The sequence below is a fragment of the Lagopus muta genome, chromosome 6, assembly GCF_023343835.1.
Source record: "Lagopus muta isolate bLagMut1 chromosome 6, bLagMut1 primary, whole genome shotgun sequence".
Lineage (NCBI taxonomy): Eukaryota > Metazoa > Chordata > Aves > Galliformes > Phasianidae > Lagopus > Lagopus muta.
The window spans coordinates 9652644-9673250 of record NC_064438.1 but is presented as its reverse complement, the minus strand read 5'-3'; the positions used below and the strand labels follow the sequence as shown (position 1 = coordinate 9673250).

The 20607-nt window shown below is 41.0% G+C and overlaps 1 protein-coding gene across 7 annotated transcripts in view; it reads right to left on the bottom strand.

Moving 5' to 3' along the window:
* Window positions 1-20607, bottom strand: part of DENND2B (DENN domain containing 2B) — a 153540-nt gene that overhangs the window by 46315 nt on the left and 86618 nt on the right. For 6 of the 7 annotated variants that reach the window (XM_048947408.1, XM_048947410.1, XM_048947409.1 and 3 more), the window contains 2 exons: window positions 13729-14940; window positions 10541-10677 (listed from right to left, as the gene is read on the bottom strand). In XM_048947408.1, the coding sequence (XP_048803365.1) occupies window positions 10541-10677; window positions 13729-14940 (1349 nt within the window). The remainder of the gene's footprint in view (window positions 1-10540; window positions 10678-13728; window positions 14941-20607) is intronic. The other variant, XM_048947415.1, reaches the window with a different exon arrangement.

Sequence of the window (20607 nt, the reverse complement as noted above, 5' to 3'; positions counted from 1 at the left end):
TCACAGGGTGAAAAGAACAGCAATAAATAACTGTTCTCACCATACCACCCTTACACATGATAAGACAACTTTTATTCGATGCTACTTTCACTTTTCTCTCTGCTCAGAGAGCAGGCAGAGAAAGAATAAGCACTTTAGCTCAGCAGTGTCAAGAGAGAAGATTGGAAGATGTAGAAGATACAGAAGATTGGAAAATGTAGAAGATGAGGGAAGAATTTCTGCACCAAACATACTGCATCCTCAAAGTGTTGTTTAAAATACATCATGCCCTCTAGCTAAGCAGACATTCTTTTCAACTAATGTGAAATTAGTATCTCCTGGAGGGGCATTCATCCCACCAGTAATATAGAGAGGTTTGATCAGTTGACCACTAACTATGAGACAAATGAGAAATAAATTTAAAAGCATTCTGCCATCTTTGTCTTTTCAGCCTTTGAAAACCAGAAACAACATTTACAGTATGGATTGAAGGGAGATCCAAGACTCTTCAGCAGCCATTTCCATCTAAGGATTGGTAGAGCAACTCATCATCTTTGCAGGAATTCTGAACTCAGTAAACCTCTCACCAAACTAAGAAGCACAAAGTTGAATGAACACCATCAATAAAATGAAAGTTTTGCGTCCCCTTCTTTAGACAGAACATAATCAGCAACTGGCATAGAACTTCAGGCTTTTCAAACACAGAGCCCTTCCAGTTTTCTGTTTTTCTTCCACCTTACCTAGAAAATCATCCCAATAAAATCATCTGCTCAAATTCAAATCTTGAGTTTGCAGAAATGTGAAACATGCAGGAAGTTCAAAGATTCTGGACAAGCTGGTTTTTGTAGTTTTATCTGAAGATGACTATAGAACTCATGCATTTAGTAGAATTTATATCACAATTCAAACAATTACGTATAAGCTTTAGAAGAAATCCAGGCTTTATTTCATACTGTATTAATCAAAAATTGAGGACAGAAAACTACGGTATGGTTTGCATTTCACACTGTTCCAGAAAATATTCACCACTTCTACAGAGGTGACAGCCGAGGTACAGTTATTTTCAGTGAGAGCAAGGCTCATATTAATACCCTTTTGACTATCAGTTTCTTTTTTCTAGACAGAATATTGTATTTCCTGGTTGCACAGAAGAAAACCAAACCAGTTTGTGCCTTCTACTTTACTGAACTACAGGACTGCTTGATTCATCAGTTACAGTGATAAGAGCTTTCACTTAGCAAGTTCACACATTCACGTGTTACAAGTAAAATACAGTTTTGCTTCAGCAATGCATCATACTAAGATTTCTAGTCAAACATAAGGAAAGACTGAATGCTTTAGCATTGTTTTAATTAGAGGCCTGAATGACTGCTGCTCTTGAAGAATGTTTGAGTTGGCAGTCACAAGCTATTATTTCATCCAGAGGGAATCTGATTTTAGAGGCTGCACTATCAATAGTCTGTCCACATGCTGCGTGGAAAGAATGTCTTCAGGTGCATGAGGTATGCAAAAGAAAGACCTTTTGATGAACAAAATGAACAGAACAAATGTGAAGCAACAAATATTCTTAAAAACAGTTTAAAGCCATGTACATCCTTACAGGACTATGGAACAGATTAACTCCTGCAGAAAGAAAAACAAATAGATATTGCACAGTAATCGTTACTTGTAAATGCTGCAGCTCAAGATACGATAATCACAGCAAGAGTCAAAGTGTTTTTACTTACTCACAGCTAAATGGATTGCGCTCGCATAATAAAATTTCTTGTAAGCCCAAGTCAAGTATAGGTCAAGCAAGAATTTTAGAATGGATTAGCAGATTTCAAAATACTCAGCTACATTAGGCAGTGATTAAACATATGCTTCCTTGAGAAAACAAATCGTATTGCGTTAGTCTGCTTACTATCCAAACTCCCAAGGAGAAACAAGTTCATTAGCTGAAAAGAAATATTTTCTAAAACACAAAGCAGTTTATAAGTTTGTGGCGATTCTCCTTCCAAGACATCACGGAAAGCAGAATTGTTTGAACCCAGCTAAACTCAGCAATACTAATATTGATATAAAATATTAAGCTTAGAAACAGGCCAAGAGAAGTCTTGGATGAGAGGAGAGGGAGGAGTAAGAAACCAAGAGCAGAGGCTGCTTTTCTGACTCAGATCCTCTACCAGAAAAAAGCTCAGGCCAAATTCCTCTTCAGTGTAACGTGGAGGTCAGTGGAGACACGACAGGGATTTTAACCCTTTCCCTATTAGGGAAAGACCCTTCTGATTTTCTTCAGAAGTTTGGCTTGCTATTCAGTAACACTTTTATTTTATTGTTCTCATTTACTTAAAAATAAAATTATCTCTGTTGTTTTTTTGTGTTTTTTTTCTTTTTTTTTTTCTTTTTCTTTTTTTAAATGATGTCTTCAGATTAAATTTGCCTCATCTATTTTTATTTTTTTATTTTTTAATTTAAAAAAAAAAAAAAAAAGAATAGCCTCTTTCTCCATGAAGTTTCGGGCATTGAAACAGCTTGATCAATCTGGTTTTGCTGATTCGTCATTTGAACCAAATATTTTGTTCAGTCAGTGAACTAAAAGAAATTATTTATTTGTGTGGGTCTTCAGCTGTTTTCAAGCCTGAGATAGTCACTATTTTTTTTAATCATTATTTAGTTTATAAACTGTTCTTGGTGGATAAGACACAAAGATCATACATGCAAAAAGAGCACTAGGAAGCAGAAACCAACTGGCTTCTGAGTGTAAAGAACCCCAAAAAACCCAAGATTAGAAAGCAAGCAAAAGAGATGCACGTGGATTTCCTAAACTGACTTAGGACAGCAGTCAACCCCATCTAAGTACATAATTACACCCTTCCATAGGCATGAAGGCCTGGGGACAGGTGGCTACCAGCAGGTTTGGGTCCCACACCAGAGGAATGGTAGTGGTGGCAGCTGCTGCTGCAACATGAAAATGAGGAAGGCTTTCATATAGCTGAGTTGGTTCCAGAAGTTTGCAGCTTTGATCACTGCATTTCTCCTCAACACAATCACTGCTCTAATCCCAGAGACCAAGGCAAGGAATGTTTACAGTCTGCATGTTGTAGTGGCTTTGCATTCATTTGGATTTGCTGTAAAAGGGAAACACATTTACAATGAAAGAGCAAAGTAATGTTCTTGTTTCTTCCATATGGATGTCTCTATTGAATGCCAGAAGGACAGAGACTGCACACTAGGGCCACACTTGTCCTGATGAGGCTGATCTAAGTGCTGCACAAGAAAAGAGCAGACAAACTCTGACTTCAAAGAAAGCTGAATCAGACCCCCAGAACAAATATGGTCACATGGAATAGCAAACTTTTGGTAATTAATGTCTCTGATCACCAGCCCTGTTCCCAGATGAGTCTGATCAGTTCCCTCTACAGCCTTCTGAAGTTTCCCATTCTCTCAAATTCTATGTACCAAACTGCTGAGTAAACACAGGACATTCATCTACGAGACATTTATCTTCAGAAGGTCTCACAGGCAATTTAACAATTTGTCCGTAGGGGAAAAGGGAAAAAAAACCAGATGAAATAGCCAGGGACTTTTAGAGAAGCCATGAGGAATGCAGTGCCTTGAGCTTAAGCATCAAAGAGTTTCCTCTAGTCGTTGCAGTTCCTCCATCCGTGACGCTCTGCAAGTCAGCCCCACCAAGTCTGGAGGCAGCACACAGCGTTCCTCTGTTCAGCCCCTCACACTGTGGCAAATGGGAAGCAGAGGCAGATTCAGCAAGCCTGCCTCATGCTGAGAAAGGAGAGAAAAGCAAGATCGAGGGGGGAAAGAAAAAACAGGCAGACTCTTCTCTATAAATGGCAGAAAAGAGGGAAATGGATCTTTTCTTTTTAGAGTGGAGAAACAAGTAACGGTTATATGGCAATGGAAAAGGCTCATTAAATGGCCTTAAATGTTGTGCCTAAATTAGGAGCCAGTGCTCACATAGAGAAGATGCCATCTCCAGAGAATGATGCTGAAAGCCCAGGCTCCACGAGGCCAGGGTAGGTGGTGTCAGCACCTCACAAATGACAAAGTGCCCATTTCCTGTATTCTAGAGCTTGCGCACAAAATACAGTGATTTATCTTACTGATTTATCTTACAGTATAAAGAACAGGGAGATCAACTGCCTTTGCGGGGAATATTTGGGAACAAACACCACACCCCTCAAGAGGCAAGAAGTAAGAAGCAATGGCAATACACGGGCAGGAAAAGGGAGCCAGATAGATGGAACTCAGACTAAGTAACACTCGAGTGCTTGTACCCAAGCAAGCCATCTGTCATAGGGAATAGCAAGGGAGCCATACACTGTGCAGTCTTACAGGTCCCCAGCATTTCTGGGGCACCTAAGTTCAAAGAACTGCACAAGGCTTCTCACTCTTCTACATATGCACTACTCATTCATTTTATTCATAAAATTACTTGCACATCAATTCACACAACCAGTGCTGGAGGAGCACTCACCCATCAGGATGTTTATGATCACGTTCAGATGAAATGGATGAAAACCACAAAATCCCCATGCTTTCATAAAATAGCTGAGCTTAGATCTTTAAGACATAGATGAGCTCTTTCAACATCAGAGAAGCTGCAACTGTGCATCTCAGCTAAGGAATTTACCCCAGGAATCTGTTGAAAGGGGAACTATTTCAATGTCAAATTACAGCTGAGATGCATAATAGTAGCTTTGAAAAGCTCTTTCTAAACAGCACTAGGTTACAACTACCTGCTTAAAGTCCTGTCATCTGGTGCATCTGATTAGTACTGTGTTCTCAGAAAAGTAGTAGAGCATCTGCAACACATAGGATGATGAGTCTAAAATGTGATCAGCCTTTTGAGCCCTGGGCAATGGAGACTGTATCACTGTTTTCTAAGCTTGTCCAATTGTGGCTTGCCAGGCAATAAATAGAAGAAAAATTGCAGAGACTTTCAGCTCTCTGCTCTCTTCTACAGGATCTGTAAGATCTTCCATGTGTAACCATAAGCAAGAATTAGCTGCAGAAAAAGTTTATCTGGTAAATGAATAAAAATATTCTCCAAAAATTTCACCCATCTAGCACTCAGTCCAAAATTACACGAATGAAAGCAACCAATGAGCAACTGTCACCACAGGACAGCAACACCATGCAAAAAAGGGCTTGCACTTCAAAGTGGTTGAACTCAGTTGGCTTCAGTGCAGTCTCTCTATGAATTTAAATTAGGGTATGGGAGAGCATCATCACAATCATTTTACTCTCCATTTCACTGCTGCGCAGTAACTGTCTTAGAAAACCAGGATATAAAGCTCACAGAGAATCCAAAAGAAGCTGTAAGGGTGATATAAAGTGAAACAAATTCCACAGAGAAATACAGGAATCTAAACGAATCATAACATGATGATTAAAAATAACATGTATCCCAGTGTGGCATACAACAAACAGCCTAATCATCAACAGAATGAGACAGCTAGAGTATTTGGCCCTTCTCTGACAGGCCTATACGGAAACTGTTTCATTTAATGCACTCTGGCTGCCATTACCCTACATTAAAATTACCACAATTGCACTGTTGAAAAATCTCACATGATTTTTAGACTTTTAAAGGCAAGTGAGGGTCGTGGAAGAAAACAGAAACACACGTTTCTCTGGTGACAGCCTGCACCATCAGTCATAGCTCTTTTACTAACAGATTATCTCAAGAACTATTGCTAAGGGTCTGACGAAAAGCCCAGAGTGCCTTAGAGATGACTAGCACAGCACAGTTGGCAGAGGTGCAGTCTCTCCAAGTTCGCTTCAGCTTCACAGCAGCCCAGCAAATCCAGTTTCTCCCAGATTCATACAACTATTCTGATGTGAGATGATTATATGATAGAAAACAATGTGGTATTATAGTATGACAGACAATAATGTGGCATGTGATGATGGGATTTTACTGGAAAAATGAAGAGGCCCGACTCACTAACCCTCTTCCACATTTACGGGAAGAATTTTGCAAAATATTCTAATTTGAAAGCAATGTGAAGCTGAAACATCTTCCAGCTGGACCGCAGTCATCATCTCTGCAGCTTTTGGCACGCTTAATGGAGTATTCAGTAAAACAGCTAAATCATCCCATTTGTTACATGACATGTACCATGTCCAATTTACATCAGAATTCAAAACAGCTAATCTGTTCAGGAGAGATGAGGTGCTCTATCACAATGTTTTGAGAACTGGACTCCATAGGGAAGGAAGATTAAGCCACTGGCTTTCCTTCCCCTCCACACTCAGGATCCTACTTGAAGAGCCACACCTGCTTTTTTTTAACTGCTCAGGCACTCACCTGGGTTAGGCTGCCCTGATGCTGTATGTAATAATACTGATTTGATACAGATTGCTGCATTTCCTCTCTTATGTGGTCTGACACACTGTAAAGTAGTGACAAATCCAGCTCCGTACACTCTCATCTCTCTGGAAGACTGTGCTTACTCACGTACAACAGACACCTGTGTCCCACTCATTTCAAGGAGAGCTGGAAACATCAAAATAACATTTTGCTTCCTGAGTGATAAAATGCAACTTGAATACAAGACTACTGGGAATATAATTAACTCTCCCTCAAAAAAAAGGAGGGCTTTATAACGATTTATTCATCACCCAACTCTCTGACTACGAGGAAGGAAGGCCCATGCCAACTAGAGCTAGCTGTCCTGTGGTAGTGCAGAAGTAAATAAGAAACTCATTCTCCCCAAACTGAGATGCGATGCTCAGATGGACAACAGAGAAAAACAGATAAACAGTTTTGTATGACCACATGGTTTTACTTTTCAGTCACCTTTGGCATCAGTTGTAACAAGGTTTCATAACACATCTCCAGAATCACAGTGCTTAAGTTGCTATCCCATCTCTAACTCATCTTAAGATGCAAAAAAATACTTTTCAAGAGAAACGTCCAGTTGTTGGAAAGGCTCAAAATTACCAAAAGGTGACAGTGAACAGGTCCAGGGAGCAGGAGGGTGCACAACAAACTCTCCAAACAGATCCAGCTGCCCCTCGGGCCATGGACTGTAGGAAGCTCCCACCAGGAGCCCACCAGCAAGATCCCACTTGGAAACTCATCCTGGTTGCACAGATTCCATAGCAATAGGCTGGGCGCGTTGCTTTACTTTCTACTCTGCTTTGAGCTTTCAAAGTAGACACAGCAGCTGCCAGCAGCTCCTTCAACTGCCTCATTTCTTCTGTTTTTCTCCTTTTCTCACTTTCCTCCCTTTGCAGAAGGCCAGATTTCCCACACAATTTAACTATCACCTTTTATTTAAAGCCAATCTGAAATAATGTAACTCAGATAACTGACAACTTCACAGGTTCCAGAAAAACTTTCTGACTGGCTTCTCAACAAACAAATACAAACACAGGTGGGTCTGAATCCAAACTGTCTCTGAGCATTTATGTGCTGGGAAGAAGACTTCATTCTCATCAAGAACATGTGATGACTGTCTTACTCTCCTCCACAGAGCACTGATAAACTGTGGTGTGGAGACAGGGAGGTGAGAAGAGGTGGAGGAGATTTCAAGACAAGTTTTCAAGCTGGCCTCTGTCATAATGAACCCCATCGAACCCCAGACACAAAGGCATGAGATCTTTCAGAATCTGAACACTACAGCCAAATCTCTATAGACTTTGGATTCCTAGGGACTCTGCTGCCAGGGTAACACCAACACTTCTTCAGGGCAGGAGCAGACATTTATGCTCCTCGTCTTAAGACACTGACGAAGAAAAATGAACTGAAAGACTGATTTAGAGGAAATTTCCACCTGTTCCACTCTGTCCCTCACTCTAAGGAATTACAAACACTGTAACAGTTCTTGCCCTGCCACAGCAGATTTCTTCATTTAATTTCAACATTGTGAAAGCAACTTCTCTTACAAAAACAAATGATAATTTACTTGTTTTATTAGATATTCTTAAGACAAAGATGCTGTTGTTCCCTTAACATTGCTTTCACTTTACTCTCACTTTTCCTGGTGACAGTAACAGGTGTTTTCTTCTCGATGTCAGGTGAAAAATACCATGGAGGCAGCGCAGATGAAGTAACAGCATTTAAATATCTCAACTGGGGAACAGACTGGAATACTGAAACCATATGGCACATATGACAGGAAATACTGTTGTCCACAAACACAGCAGAAGCAACCGTCTCAGACATCTCTTAATACTATGATAGTTTCTTAAATTCGCACAAAACCAAGCATGGCTTCCCCGACTGGATTCATAAAGCCACATCAATTTTGGTCTGATTAAAGACTCACTCGAAACCACAAGAAGCAAAACAATGTTAAGTTTACTATGACTGCCACATTCCTGTGAATGCTAGTACAGAAGATGAATGAAGTCCACATGGCTCTTTGCACAAGGAATACAGCTCTGTTTAATATTAGGAATACGTGCCCCTTTATAGAGGTGATTTTTGGTTATAACAGAATGGATCATTATGTTTCAGTCCAGTATCTGTCCTGAAATGAATGTGCAGATATTTCATTATTAAAATGTACATTAATATTACAAAGTTGAACGAAGACTTTTTCATGATGTCACTGGACATCAAAGAATAATCACTTCAGCTTTAAAGTACCTAAAGATATATTTTTTTTTTTTTTGCACAAAAAGGGCAGTTCTCTAAATAATGTAAATTAGCCACAACAGTTCATCAGTGTTCTCATTCAGTAAAGAAGGAAACAGTGATGCTGTTTGAGCTACCTATAAGCATTTAGGGAAGGTAAGATACCCATAGAATTGTAGAATCTCGGGATGGCCTGGGTTGAAAAGGACCACAATGATCACCTAGTTTCAACCCCCCTGCCATGTGCAGGATCGCCAAGCAGAGGTTGCCCAGAGCCACATCCAGTCTTGGCCTTGAATGCCTTCAGGGATGAGGCATCAACCTCATTCAACCAGTTATAGACCAAAAAAAAAAAAAAAAAAAAAAAAAAAAAAGCCAGCCAAACTCCAAAACTTCTTGAGCAACACTTTGGAAAGAAAATCTAACACAGCAGTGACAGAATTATTTCTAGCTTTGAAGCAGATGTAAATTTATACAATAAGCTCACTCGTACAGCCACCTGGTTTGCATGATATAAAAATGGTACCTCGAGATCGAGGTCTAGCACTACTGGTATAAATTATGCAGATGTGATACAGAAAACTGTGATAGTTTCTATAAGGCTGGAGATCAAACTACTTTGGCTTGTCTTTAATCAAGCTTGACAGCTTATAAGAATTATATTGACCTGGTACTCCCCCCACACTGCCTGTACTGAATGAAGTGATTTGGAATAAGACTGTTAAAGATCAGTACAAAACAGTGAAGTTCTGTGTATATCCACAGATGAGAAATTTTGCATTCTTTTCCCACTGCCAAAGTACCCAAATTATAATCTGCAAGAGCAAGCTTATAGTTCCCATGAGCTGGAAGAGACCATTGTGATTTTATTTTACTGAACTCAAGATTTCTTCTCATTTGAAGAAAGATGCTTACCAGAACAAAGTCCTGTTTTCACTTAGGCTGACAAAGCAAAGACAGAATTTATTCAGTAGGTCAAAGCCCCAAGCAAAAATCTGTGGTCACTGTCCCTTGCTGTATCAACTGTCATGAGCAAAAAGAGTTTCGTTCTATCATATCTGATTGCCTTTCAAACATTTTATGCAGTATTAGATTGTCTCTGGGCCTCCTTTTCACTAGACTAAACAAGCCCAGCTTCCTCAGCCTGTCTTCAGGGGACATGTGTTCTAGGGCCCCAACTGTCTTGGTACCCCTCCAGTTTTCAGTAAATAAGATCCACTGTTCAAAGGAAAATTAAGTATCCTTTGTATCCACTGCAGTAGCACAACACTGAAAGAGTTAAAAATAGTGCAGATATTCATCATTTGTGTGGAAAATCTGTGCTCTGAAGGGCTGCCCAATTTTCAGTAATTATAACAACTTTTTTGATGTTAAAAGAATGTATGCACAGACCATACATTTCCTTCTAAGACCAAAAGAAACATGTTTTTCTGGTGAAGCTTAATCAAAACAGTGTTTTCATTGTGCATTCCTGATGGCTCTGTAGCTGAAGGAAATTAATTTTTCTTTAACCAGCAACTGGGACTGAAGGGAGACCAGGAATTGTGCTGTATACAACCATTTTGGGGTAGTCCTCCCATAAGTCCTGAAAGGCTTAGGCTGACTACACAAGGCCTCTGAGGTTAATCTTGCTATTAGGTAGCTCTGTAAACTGTATCTATTTACATTTTTATACCTCTCAATGCTTCATGACAAGGCTGTAGTAAAGAGAATGTGAATGCTTGTATCTTGAAAAGCATGGAACAAAACTAACAAGCCTACTTCCAGTACCGCTCAAGGAAGTTTGAGAGGACCAAGACCTCCTGCATGCTGAGAGAATTATGCTTGCTCTGATACATTGGAGTTATTTCCCCTTCATTTAATCTCTCTTTACTCACTGCACTGAATGTTCTTGTATAAGGCACATGTTCAACAATGCATGCTCTGAACTCAACAACGCGTGTGAATCCATGTACTGCAACAGCTTCTTACCTACAATGTCTTCATAGGCATTTTCTTCTAAAGTGCTCTTAGATCCAAACTTATGCTGGCTCTCGGTCCCATTTTCAGTGGGGGAGGAAGGGTACAATGACTGTAGACTTGACGCATCCTCAAACTCAAACGATTTTCTAAAGTTCAAAACAAGAAGTAATTAGTAACTAGAATGCAAAATGACTCAAACTGTTATCTGAGCGGTTAAGAAATGCATATAAACTGACTAAAAAATAAATTGCACGTCATGCTTCAAGAGGACTTGCAGAGGACCCTCAAGTCCTGTACTGACAGCAGTCTTCAGTATAACAAACTATGACACTTTTATGAGATTGGAAGTATTGTTATCCCCATTATGCAGAGAAGGAGAAAATACGGAGAAAGTATGTAACCATTTTCAAAGGTTACAGAGTAAATCAGCTACACAGCTCTCAGATTATACGTTTTTTTGCCATTGCCAGAAGTCCAAGAAAAATGCAGCTCTTTCTCCTCAAGAAAAAGACATTTCTCTGGAAAGCTATTCTCTACTGGTTGCCCTAGGAGATGTAAACCTTAGTTTGAAAACACTTGCAGGTCTTGAAACTTCAGATATCTCTCCAAGTAAAGGACAGTGTGAAAATGCCAAAGTCACAGTCAAATGTTAAAAAAAGTCACCTAATTCTCTTGCACAGCCCATGTGAAGCACTGGCAGCAAAGCACAAAGTATGGAGGAAATAAATGCTGTCTGGGGTGGATGAGTAACCCTTGCTGATGGTTGGGTTCTGAAGATTTGAGCTTTCTGGTAAAAAAAAAAAAGCAAAAAAAAAAAAAAGCAAGGAGCAGCTGGCCCAGATGGGTTCCTGGAGGAAGAGAGCCCTGGCCCCTCTTGCTCAGGTTTACTCCCCACACCATGGGTGAGAAGTCTGGCCCCATACCTGTAACTGGACTTAGGATAATAATGCACGCTGCAGGAAGCTGGTGTTAAGACCTCCCTATTCCCAGGTTTGCACAACTCATGTTCTCTAAGGCAATATCCACACTGAAGTTGGGAGGTACGTGGTCTGCACTGCCAGCTCTACCAGAGCTAGTGTTCATCTGATTGATTGATTTAGTGCTAAAGATGAAATGGACTGAAAAATGGGCTCACTGAAGAGTGCTGCTGTAAGGCTTGCGTAGGCTGTGCTGATTCCCATACTTTACTGTTACCCAACACAGATTAACATTAAATCATGCCACCACTCCTCTCCCACTCAACAGTATCAGACCTCCAGCCTCCAGAGAACATTCATCTCACGTGGATATTAAATGTGGGCACCAGGTCCTCAGAACATGAAGTGGTTCTTTGCTATCAGGCCAATAAGACAGACTTCCTCCATTTCATTGTGAAGTTCAATCAACAACCAGAAAAGCTGCTCTCAACCAAATTATTGAAAGAATATATGTCCATAGTCCCCTCTCATGACATTCCAGCTTGAGAAAACCACGCAAATGTTCCAAGGAAATGAATACCTACTCTGTAAAATGTCAAACTGATTTACAAGAATCAACAGATACACATGATTGCACCACGAATTCTAAAGCCTACACTTCTCTAATCACAACTTAAATTGATAAACTTTGCTTCTGCTTTGAGTTCCTGCCTATCAGCACCATTCAGGACCAAGAGTCCATTGCTGAACCATGTTGCCCCATTTTCTAATAAAATTACAGGAATCTCAGCCTGCAGAGCAGCAGGCACAAGCACAAAATGCACTTCCCTCTGAATAAAGCTTTCAAAATTTCAGCTCAGAAATGAACTGCAACAAAATACTGTGGTTCTTAGATGACCTGTATGGCCCCAAATTCAGTGTGAGCAAGTAATCAAAGATTGACTTTGTCTACTTAGTCACAAGGTGATCCTGTGGCAAGAATAACCTCTCATTATCCATTCCTTCCTCCACTCACCACGCAGACTTTATACATGCTGTTTTATGATTTGTCCCATAGCTTTCCAATAAAGACTATTATTTATATCTTAACACTGAAAAAGCATTGTTTGTCTTCTGTACTTTACATACGCTATGCTGCAAAATGAGGTAAGCTTTATTTCATAGATTCTCATTAAAACCTCAGTTTGCTCTAACTGAGATTATTGCCAGGACTCCAAGATAAGCACTGCTAATCAAAGCTTGGCTTCCCACATTTTACCCCTTCTCTTTCTCAGAGACACACACACACACACACACACAGAAAAAAACAAAACACCAGCAGAATTGTCTGATCCACTTCAGAAACAGGTGTTTCTTTAAAGAAGATAATCTGATCTTCTTTTTCTGCCCTGGAACACTTCAGGTCAGGTTGTGCTGACATCAACTTGTAATTAATTAAGACACTATCAAATACAGAATCCTTAGTGTTCCTCTGAAATGTTGTCTAGTAGCTACTTACAAAGTTCATCACTAGATTTCAGCTGTACATTGTACACATTCACAGACAGCTGAACACGTTCAAAATGCAGTAGTTTAAATGTTTACCAATGATTCCTATAGCTTTCTAAACAGAGAGCAGAATGAGTTTCACCATTTCCAAAAAGCCAATGGGAATCATGTAATTAAAACAAGTCAAACTCCACAGGCTACTGTGGAAACATTGCCACATACTCTGCTCATTATTAACTCAAGAATAATCTGTGCTAAAATATAGTTTTCTCAACATTAATCCTCTGCAGCTGCTGATAGTAACTTAGGAGAATATTTCTAAACACTGAATTAAACAACCTCACCACTATCATATAAAACTGACACAACTGTTGTGGTAGCAAGCTTTGGAAACACAAATCTGCTGCAGACATGTTTTGCAGTAAACAGACAGAACTATAACAGATGAGTTACGGTCCTGCTACAAGGGGGTAATGAAATTATGCTCCATTAAAAATCCGTGTAAGGGCATTTGTGCCAAAATGACCTAAAGTCTTTTCCAGGGATTTGAGGTACGCAGGTTGGAGAACTCCAAAACTGTGGCTATGCAGGAGTATTTCACCCATGCATCCCATCCATGCAGTCCAGCAGAAAGAAAAAAAAACAAACCACACAATTCCTAGCATTTCTCAGGTCAAAAGCACTCTATCGAGGGGAGAATCTGACCTATCGTTACTAAAAGTAAATAAACAAATAAATAAACCACAGCTACTAATTTGAAGATCAAGCAGGAGACATTTCCTCGAGTTTTACCTATTCTGGGATTTTCTGTGAAAGCGTGACTCTTTCTTCTGCCGTCTGGTCACAGGGGGTGCAGGGGTGGACGGGAGGGGAGGAGGAGCAGCAGGCGTAGGAGATGGAGGTAGGCCATTGCTTGGTTTGCTCTTGTGGGTTTTGTCTGCTTCGTACTCAAAGGTGCGTTTGGGCTTGGGGACAGGATTCACCACGGCGTTTGCTGAGCTTTCAAGGAGCAGTTTAGGGTCGGCGGAGTTTGCTATAACTCCCTGCTTTGTCTTACTGCTTATCTCAGCCTCAGTAGGTGTTTCTGGTTCACTCCCCAAAATAACACTCCCTCCTTTGCTGTTACTTAGGTTTTCACTCAGTCCCTCCACTGCACTCAGAGACTTTTTCCTCCCTTTATCAACACTGTAACAACTGCTTGGTAACTGGGGGAGGCCCCTGCCAGGCTGCTCTTTCAGCGCTTGCTCGATCTTCTGTATTCTGTTGAGCACAGCAGAGGATTCTTTCCTCATGTGGCCCTTGAGAAAAGCGGCAGAAGGAAGATCACCCCTGCCTGGTCTCTTTTCCACCCGATGGCAGGAATCCCTGTCCAGCAGTTCCTCCTCCTCTGTTTCTGGGTAAGAGCACTCAGAAAACGTTCGGCTCATTCTTCTGAACCCTTTAAAATCAAACGTCTTGTCGCTGCAAGGAGAGGTCAGCACGCTAGGGCAGCTCTCACTGCCTGACCTCTCCGCAGCGTCCCTCTTGTCCACACACACGTTCATCCTGGGAGACGGCTCCCGACGGCACTCCCATTCTGTGATCTTCTGCCTGATGTCCAGCACCTGGGAGCGGACGCTCGTCCGGCTGAGGGATAGGCTCCTCAGGTTCACAGCAGTGCCTAGGGACAGAGTGCTCCGGGCCAGAGGGTGGCTCCCTATTGCATCCCCATCCTGAGCCTCCTTCGGGCTCTCCTTTTGGTCCTCCGCCTTGAACACAGACAGCCTTTTATCCAAAGCTCCCACGCTGATGGCTTTGAGAGGGCGGCTGGGAGAGTCAGTGTCTGATGGGCTGGTGGAGGTGCTGTGCAGCACGGATGCGCGGCTGCTCCAGTCCTTGAGGCGCAGCCGGGAGCCCGAGGCCTTGGTGAGACGCGTGGCCTGGCAAGAGTCCTCGCTGTCACTGAGCGGGTAGGCTGGGCTTCTTGGCGGGGACAAAAGAGGCGGTGGAGAGACTGACTGACACCTAGAAGCAGAAAGAAATAAAACATCAAGTCCTTAGGGAAACTACAGCTATGTGCCAAGCTTCTTCTGGCTGCAGGCAAAGCAGGGGCTGTTCACAAACCACAAAACTACCCCAAAGGCACGAGATACCGATCAGCCACAGAGTCTGGAAAGAGAGAAACAGCACTTAGCTGAAGTCAGTGACAAGCTGAGCATTCAGCACGTTCAAAGCCAGTTTTCTCACCTCTATTTGACCCCAACTTCTTCAAGTTTCCTGAGTTTAAATACAACAAAAATATTCTCATAGCAAACCATTGCCTTGAAAGCATCTACCAACTCCAACAGGACAGATTCCTGGCCTCCCAGATAAAGGATTCTCTCTGCAAGAAAAGGAGATCATCAGGGAGAAGATTCCCACTGCAATAATTGTTAAGGCTGACCAACAAGCAGACGAGTTTACTCACTGGCTGCTTGGGTAAACCAGTTTCAAAAGCTGTCAGTTTTTAATTCATAATATCTGAAGCAAAGGATCCTTGTGGTCAGCAACAGCATTTTTGCCACAGCATTTCAAATCCCCAGTGTATACAGTAAATTAAATAAGACTAGAAAAAAGAAGATATGTTTTGTCTTTGGTCTGATGTTGTTGCAAATGGATTAAGTCCTCCTTATCAAAGAGAACAGAAGTAACTCTATCAAAAGAGTATTACAGGCTGAAAAACACTGACTAATCTTCCCACATTCCATGCTGAAGAATATTAACTGTACAGAAAGGTCTCAGTGTTACCTTGGAAAAAACCCTCAGAAAAAGTATTTGCAACGATTTGCAAAATTAGCCATTGTTACTTGGATGGTGTACATTGCTACAAAGACTTTAAAAACAAAAAAGACAAAAGGAAATTAAACAACCCATTAATCACCAGTGATGAGCCAGCAACAAAAAGCAATAAAAAGCCAAAACCATGTCAAAAAAGGGGGATTTTTACTGCTCTGCCACAATGCCTGCTTACAACCACAGCAGAAATAATCATGGCTCCTTTGACATTTTGCCCTAGGAACCTCTCTGTTTCAAGAAGCAAAGAAAAAAAGGAAGGACCCCTGTGCACTGACTTGCGTACACAGCCAAATTTGCATTCTACAAAGACTATGAACATCAAGTTAAGTTTTTCTTGTTTGGGGGTTTTTTGTGCATTTGCTTTTTATAAAATATCTTGCACACATAAAATCCAAGCGGAAGATTTATTTTATTTTATTTTATTTTATTTTGTGACCAAAAGAAGTTGCAGGAGCAAATATCAGCTGCAGCAAAGGAGAAAAAGGCACAGAAGATCCCTGCTGCTAGGTGCTTTTTTTCCAGTAGCCAGTAGAAACCCACAGACATGGGTGCCAACCACTATGCATGAATCTAATGGTCCAGAGCACCGATGGAATTCCTGAGAAACATACTTTGGGGTATTTTCTTCTCCTTGAACAACATAGCCCCAAACCAAATCATGAGGCTTCATCCCGGTTTCTTATAGATAGTAATACTTTGCAACCAAAGTTCAGAAGTATCAGAGAAAAAGGGAAGTTCTAATCAGAAAAAGACAACTATGAAATTGTCACAAAAGGCACTTTTCTCTTTTTCAGAGTCCTGGGAAATCAAACCTTTTTTGCACAGAAGTTGCACCTTTTGGTGCCTTCTCCTCCTTATTCATTTTAAAAAAATAAACATACATTCTTATGGAAAAGACAGGTCTCACACCAAAGACGACGACAAATGCTTCACTAACAATTACTTAAAGCTCAGTGAAAACTTTTTTTCATGTTAGGTCAGAAAGGATGCATATCAGAACACATTCTTTTCATTTTGGGTCCCAGAAGTTCAATTTCCTGTCATTCTATGCAGCTTCAGACAGGTATCTTAAGATATCTCAAACGATCAAAAGCAGGTTACAGTGGATGCGGTTTTGGCTGGTTGTCACAGCAGAGTTTGCAGAGAATTACCTAGAATTACCTTGGCCTACTGCAACTTAAATCAGCCTCGTCAAACCTGGACAGCTGCCACGACTCTTCATTTTTCCCTTCTGTCTTGTTTAGATCTCTTCAGTTTCACACCATGATTATCAAACGTGTATTACTCTTAGCACTCCTCTAGCTTAGACTCAAGTTCACCTTCTCCTTACATCTGTATGTCACATACGCCTGCCCTAGAGCTGCATTGACATTTGCCTCAACAATACAAAGATTTTGAAGTGGAAATGTATTTCACACATAAAGAGCACGGCTTCCATTGCATCCTTTGAAGTCACATTAACTAAATCTACTGTTAGATTCTGCTAAGGGACTGGACAGACCCTGCAAAGAGGCTATGCAGAATTCTTCAGCACATATTAACACTTCTTCCCTTTGTGGCATGGGAAAATTGACATCCAAATTAATTAGGCTCCTCGAGATTTAAAAAACTCAAATGATAATGTGTTTTGACAACAGGAATAAAATAGAAGCCAATAGGGGGCAAATTAGTAAGAAGATAGCAGAAGAAAAGAACATACAGACAATTTTCTCTCTGACTCTTGGTCACTATAAGAAACATACTATATGTATTTCTGTCACTTTTCCTTATCTGGGAAGCTGTGAGCATCCCCAGTCACCTTTATGATGCAGACAGAAATTTTCCTATCATTATTAATATTATTTTTTACTTACGCTGCGGTTGATAGATGCCAATCAGACCAGGATCTCAATCTGTGGGTACCACAGAAATCATTTCTGCAACAGCTCTGCTGCAAAGAGCATAAAATCTGGCAGAAAAAAAATCTTGTACCTAAGAACATACAAATTCTCCAAGGAAATCTACAAAGGCTATTCTAAGATGCAGTTTATTAGCCATTCCAGGATAACTCCACATAAATGCAACACACTTATCCCTGTGTATGAAAACAGCCTTGTGAAGGAGGTACCTTACTTCAGCTCCATTTTACCATAAGGGGTATGGAGCATAGCTTCTATTTATTGGATCCATGCTTCCCATTCTGGGCTCCTGTCTTACATGAGACTCACCAAGCAAATTTCTTTGCGTGACGAACAGACCATCAACATCTTATGTTTATCTAATTGTTCATAAATTCTAAGTTGTCTTGTTTGTGATGAGGTGTTACAATTTGTTGTTTTGATTGTTATGGCTTCATTTCTCTGCTGTGCAACTGTACATAAAAGGCAATGAAGAAAAATCAGGAATAATGTTTACAAATGCCTTACGCGGAATATCTGGACCCCCCAGAATAGCAAGCAGTGAACACAAGGTCCCTGAAAGCATCCCGCCATTCATGTGTGGACCAGACTCCTGGTCTCTGTTTGATGTTGCTCATCCAACAGCTTTTAATCATATACCACTGCTGTTTTCATTCAGAATATTTATGTTTCTGATAGAAATAGGAAAACCGTCTCTCTCTCATCTTCCCAGTTGTTTTCACTTCTGGGAAGAGGTTTGTTGATTCACCAGGAGATGTGCAAGGGGGAAAAGTAAGGTTTGCATGACCTGCAAAAGTTACAGTTGCACAACATTTCTACTTACAAAATACAAGTCACTCTTCTAAATTCTAGGCTTCTAATGAAGCGGCAGCACTTCATGCTTGATCTTGAACCCCTGAAGGCAGTTAAAGTCCCACTCACTTCCTCTGCACAAGTTTGGGACCACAGAGCAAAAAGCCCTTTTAAGACATGTGTGTTGTCAAGTACTTTGGGTATGATAGTTAACAGATTGTTTCACATCGTGTTATTCTGTAAACTTCAGTCATTCAGGTAGAATAAATAGGAATAATCCAACAAGAAAGAAGAGCAAAACCTTGTCTCTTTGGCCTCAGGCACGCTTTCGCTGAAGGACAGAGGCAAATAACAGAATCAAGAAAATAATTCCAAAAGCCAAACAACGGATAATAAAATGTTCCTTCCTTCAAGTAACCTACTTCTCTTAAAACAGTATTCTCTCAAGGGCAAAATAATTCCACAGTCTTTTAAATGGGTATTATTGGACAGAAACAAATAACTTTTAATCATTTGTAGACAGTTTGTTAAGCAAAATGCTTTTATTGAAGTTTCCTGCATACAGAATGACGTTGTATGGCATCTTACGAACATGTCATTACATACACTGTCAAAATATTGTGGATAAACAGCAAAACAAATAAATGCAGATTTCTTAACAAGTTTGCTTGAGCAGAATCTTCCTCCAAGCTGTGGTATTTGAGACTAACCACATTTCACAGAACGCACAGGAATGCATTGCTCCAATTCCCCAAGCGATGCATGTAATCCTCCAGCATGCATCCTGAGATGAGCAGCTCTCCAACTGCTGGTCAGTCAGTAGGCACAGTGAATTGCCATCTCAACAGCAAACACCGGTCAACACAGCCCACTGTGACACGTAAACTGGTCATGCACAAGCCCTGAGCTACCTTCACAGTGGGACTCACTGCTGCACAGCAAAGGGAGCAGATGGAATCTGAGAGATTTCCATCCCTTCCGAGCATGCTTTGCTGCTGTGAATTGTTCCACAGAATCACACGATCACAGAAGGGCCAGGGTTGGAAGGGACCTCAAGGATCATGAATCTCCAACCCCCCTGCCACATGCAGGGCCACCAACCTCCCCATTTAATACCAGACCAGGCTGCACAGGGCCCCATCCAGCCTGGCCTCAAACACCTCCAGGGATGGGGCATCCACAACCTCTCTGGGCAGCTGTTCCAGCACCTCACCACCCTCTCTGTAAAAAACTTCCCCCAGACATCCAACCTAAATCTTCCCTCCCTCAACTTAAAAACATTTCCCCTTGTCCTGCTGTTATCTACCCTTTCAAAGAGTTGATAAAAGTTCCATAGCATAGCACTTGGAGCTCTAAATATATATGAACTTAAAGTTCCAACTCAATCTCTTCGGTTTCTTTTTTCCTCACTCAAACACGGAAAAAAAGTTGCTCTACAGGAATTGTGATTCTCAAATAGAGATATATCTTCCAGTGTGTGTCTGGAAGATTATTTTCTCTAATAAGGGCTAGTATCGTGTGCCGTCTACTTTCTACTTCTTAGAGAGTAGTGACTTCTACTAGTATGATGGACTACAGTGGAACTCTGTCTTATTCACATCAAGAGAATCACTTGCTGCGCTGCTTTGAGGTAATTTGCACCCTAACCATCACAAAACAGAAAGTGAAAATGCTGAAATTATACTCTCTTTGTGAGGTCCCTAAGCAAGGCTGACTGGAACTCAAAATACAGGTGGTGGAGAAGGGCTGATTCTTGGGACCATAAATATCTGAGCCTTCACTCCATATCTCACTCCAAGGTTGGGAAGTTGCCAGTTTTAAACAGGACTCTTTTCCTGCCTGCACCTTGTGGGTGTTAACCATTGGCTGTGAGGAAAAGAGAGAGAATTTAATCCTTGGAGAATATTCTGAAAGCAGGCAGCACAAAAGCAGTACCAAAAGCAGCGAGCCTGACCTTTCGATCCAGTTAAATTGGTGTACAGCTCCTGCCCCCTTCCATTGCCAAACATTAACTCTAGAAAAGGCAAGAAATGAGTGGCAAACAGCGTAGGCTTTACAAATCCCATAACTTCATTAGCTAGCTTTTAAAAAGAGGAGGCTGCAAGAGCTGTGGCTATAAAGCTGCCTTTATACTTCTTCTGGATGCAAGAGCAAGGTGAGTACAAAG